Source organism: Panonychus citri, unplaced genomic scaffold, assembly GCF_014898815.1.
Source record: "Panonychus citri isolate SS breed McGregor unplaced genomic scaffold, ASM1489881v1 Contig00085, whole genome shotgun sequence".
Taxonomy (NCBI): domain Eukaryota; kingdom Metazoa; phylum Arthropoda; class Arachnida; order Trombidiformes; family Tetranychidae; genus Panonychus; species Panonychus citri.
Window position 1 is genome coordinate 35504 of NW_026515490.1, and position 4376 is coordinate 39879.

Genomic DNA, 4376 nt, shown 5'->3' on the forward strand with positions numbered 1-4376 from the left:
TTAAATTAATGAAAGTTAATGCACTTAAACGTAAGTATTAATGATTTAATTGCTTAATGTTGCTGATTCGTTAATTAAGATGAAGACTTGAATTGCATCATAACCCTGAGATATAATTGATAATAGTTAAACTGATCACAATCAGATCCATCGATTTGATTGTTTTTCAATTGATTGTTGATTGAATTTCACTAATTTTTTGTTGATTGATTGTTGATTGTTGAACCAGAATTTGATTCTATGGGAGGATTACCAACAGGACTACTTGATGGTACTTGGATTGATTCGGGTTCATTTCATGAGTGCCTCGAACTACCTGGAACTCAATATTGTTTCATGTTCTCGAAAATGCCGTTACCTTTACCTAATCCTCGCGAGGGTTGGCACAGGCCGATTAACGGGCAACAGTTTAATCTGACCACTGAGACATTCAGTTACTTGACCACGTACGCTCATTTTTTCCGTTACCTTAATTTGACAACGGGACTTTGTGTACCTAAATTGTGTTCTAAAGATGAAATCAAAACAATCGCTGTTAAAGGTCATCAATTTTATCGAACTGGATTTACCGTTGATGTTGATCTTTGTACCAATCGCTCAGAGTTCAATCCGATTGTATTTCGGGAAATGATCGCGGGTTTTATCATCATATTAGTGGTTTCGCTGAATGTTGTTGGTACAATGATTGGAGGAGTTCGAGGTCCACAATTTTAGCGCATTTTAACATGGAAACAATTGGAAACGATTGTTCCAACCTCGGTCCATTGACGCTGATATTCCGACACTGAATGGAATAAAATCGATCACAATGGCCTTTATGATATTGGTGCACATTTTTCCTTCTTTTTATCCAAAGTACATTTCGTTTTCAAAATTCCCGGAACATCAACTTCGCCCTTAGTTATCACCTTTTCTTGGGTCCTTTCACAGTGGACACTTTCTTTCTGATAACTGGACTCGAAATGACCTCACATTAATCCAACGAAAAGACCTTTCAACTTGACCGGTTTTCTAGTTCAAAGGTATCTTCGATTCGCAACAGTCATTGGCTGGACAATCTGTTGTTATATTATACTATTTTCTAATCACACCCGTGATTGGGTCGGTGGACCTTATTGGCCTTTCTTCAGAGCAACAGGAACCATTCCCGTTAAATGTGGCCATAAGTGGCCTTTGCACATGCTGTTGATCGCTCACTATTTCAATATTGGTGAAGACTCTCAACTTTGTCTATTAGCTGATTGGTACCTTGAGGCTGATTATCTGTTCGCGGTTATGTTTCTACTTATTCTGATTCCAAGTTTAAAGGGGAAATTTAAAATTTCGTATTTAATTACAATGATTTATATCGTATTTGGGTCGGTGGCCATTGGCCTTATCATGCACTTCGGGCAAGTTCAACACACTTGGCAGCCATTGATGTTCCAAGACGATGGATTCATCCGCTATCTGGCCTTTATCCATGGTAAACCCTGGGGACATATCAGTCCATATTTCATCGGGGTTCTGTTGGGCTTCAAATTAACTGATCAATTAAGATTAACAAGGTAATAATTGTTGGCATCTTTATGTCAATCTTTTGATTAATTGACTTTTCTACCTTTTCAGATGAAAGTAACAACGATCTGGATAATTTGGGCCATTAGTTGGGTCGTTTTAACGGTCTACGAAGCGGCGATCAATTTGAACATTTTCCCGGTTCCCTATTTGGTTTCACTTGCTTATGGGATGTTCTCGAAAATCCTCTGGTCATTTATTGTTTCCTGGACAATTTGGACTTCTTATCATGGTTATGCTCATCGATGGATCACTAAATTGTTGTCTCTTCACTTATTCACTGTTCTTTCAAGAATTAATTTATCTGTTCTATTTGTTAATTTACTAATTGTCAGGTTTAGAAATTCAACCATCCAATCTAACTCATTCCCTTCTCTGATGGATATAATTTTCTCTGAAGTTATTCCTCTTTTTGTTGTAATTTATTCAATTTCATTTATTTTCAGTGTTCTCATTGAAGGTCCAACAATTAACTTAATCAGAGCGATGAACAGTCCGAGAAAGTCAAGCAAAACAATTGCAACTACGGAAATCGTATTAACTGCTACTAATGGAATGAACAATAAACCTCAGCTCGCGAATTTGTGATCATTTTTAAGTTCAATTTGTAGAAATGTTCAAACAATTAAAGTAAAATCATCTTGTCACAATTTTCTCGCAATTTAATTCAAATCAATCAACTAATAATTTGAAGACAATTACAAAAGCGCCACCTATTGGGTAAGAATTCATCTCCTGATCATATGGCCTGAAAATCAAATTGATCAGAATTTTTTTTTACCCAATTGTCAATTGAGTTTCTGGTTAATTGTTTTATGTTTACATTTTACTAAGTTGATTCTAATCAATTGATTAGAGTTTACAACTTGATTGGGCCTTTAACTGTTGTCTATGTTTATTTTAATTGTCTAGATATTGTTGACCTTTTGATGTTACTTGTTTAAAGCCTTGGATTCTTATGGGTGTTTATTGAGATACAAAATTTGAGTAAGTATTTGGTTTGATTGTTACTCTTTATTTTGAATTGATTGTTGTTTTATTCTAGTTTATTGGTGTTAGCTGATTATGGCCACTCAAGCTCAAGGAACGCCTGATACTGGGCCCATTGATTATCCAGCGAAAGTGAAAGATCTTGAAGAGAAATTATTGACTTTGAAAATCAAACGAGCTGAAGATGGTCGAAAGATCCAGGAAATGGAAAGAATCAAGATTCAAAACCAACAGTTATTAGAGTTTAAGAAACAAATTCTTGAATCAAGGGCTGAATTGCAGAAACAATTAGTTCAAGCTAAAAAAGACGCTGAAGAAGCCATTGCTGATAAAGCTCGTCATGCTGAAGAGATGAAGGATTTGGCAGAAACAGCGGAAATCGCTTGTCTTGATAAAGAAATGGCTGAAGAAAAATATGAACAATTATTGAAGGAAAATGAAACATTGAAAGAAAAATTGGAAGAAATTTCAATTGATTTCGAATTGTTGAAAAGTGAGATTGATGTTCATGGTGATGGTGTTTCCAATGCTTATGAGGTTAAGCAACTTCAACAACAAAATGCTCGTTACAATGAGGCGATCATTAAATTGAGAGATATATTATCAGCTGATAAGGTGGAAACCAAGGATTACAAAAGACTTGAAAGAATCTCTTAATCAAGTGAGTGAGCTACAAAAATTGAAGGAAAAATACGAGAAAGAGATTAGCAGTTTAGAGGAAAATATCAATGAGTTAAAGGAACAGATTGATGACGCTCTTGGTTCTCAAGAAATGGTCGAAATTTTGACGGAGAAAAATCTTGAACTCGAAGATAAAGTGAAAACCCTTCAGGAAGAGGTAGACGATCTCGATAAAATTCACGAGATAAATGAACAGTTACAAGAAGGAGCTCGTGACACGGAATTGGAACTTCGTGAAGAATTGGATCTCAATCGAACCAAAATAAACAACCTTCTCAAGAAAGTAGAAGATGGACAAGAAGCCTTAGCCAGTTACGAAAGTACCATTCAGAAATTCAGAGAACTTGTGAAATCGTTGCGAGATGAAAACTCGGATCTTCGTAAACAAGGAAACCTCGCTCAAGTTCAGAGTCAAGAACAGCAAGTGGAAAACATTGAATTTAAAATGCGTTTCGCTGAATCAAAAGCCTTCGCTCATGCCGTTGAAATGGATCTTCGAAGATTGGAAGTGACACAATATAAGAAACAAATTAAACTTTTATCTAAATTTTTACCTCAAAGCTTCTTCATGCCCGGAGGAGATCATGATGCTATACAAGTGCTTCTCTTTGTCATTAGAATGTTCGAAAAATGTGACATAATCTCTCGTCAGATCGTTGAAAAATACCCGCTGGTGGAAGATTATCAATTAGAGGCTTGTATTGACTCAGATTCTGTGATCAAGAAAACAAATGAAACGATTAGACAACAAGGTTTCACTCGTCGATTGCTTTTCCTTTTGTCATCTATTCAAACGATTCTGGGCCAATATACTGATTCTTTGAAATCGTGTTCCATTGAATTGTATCTCAAAATAGCTTCACTTTATCCCGAACTGAAGACTCACGAGAAAACGATTGATGGATTCATTGAATTACTCAAGAAAGATCAATTCGACGAGACGATTTCATTGGATAATCTTGAGAAAGCTTTAAATTACTTTGTCTCTTTATATAATCTTCATCTTGCCGATAACAAAGTTAACAATTGCCGTGACTTGCTTTCTAATTTTGTCTCCATCATGAAATCGGGTGTTGATGTTTCCCTTATTGATGTTATCATGATTGACAAATGTATCTCACCAAGCGCCGAGGAAGAGAGCGAATCGA

At 35.8% G+C, this 4376-nt stretch overlaps 1 protein-coding gene and 1 pseudogene across 1 annotated transcript; both read left to right on the plus strand.

The window, feature by feature from the left end:
* Positions 1 to 240: 240 nt before the first annotated feature.
* On the plus strand, positions 241 to 2193 carry LOC128387405 (nose resistant to fluoxetine protein 6-like; annotated as a pseudogene).
* A 120-nt stretch (positions 2194 to 2313) lies between these two features.
* Positions 2314 to 4367, plus strand: LOC128387406 (dynactin subunit 1-like; the record flags this gene model as incomplete). The annotated part of the gene is given in 3 exon segments (XM_053346597.1): positions 2314 to 2544; positions 2603 to 3176; positions 3178 to 4367. Coding segments are annotated over 2 exon segments (1744 nt in total), but the record flags the coding sequence as incomplete, so codon positions are not given.
* Between the last annotated feature and the right edge of the window lie 9 nt (positions 4368 to 4376).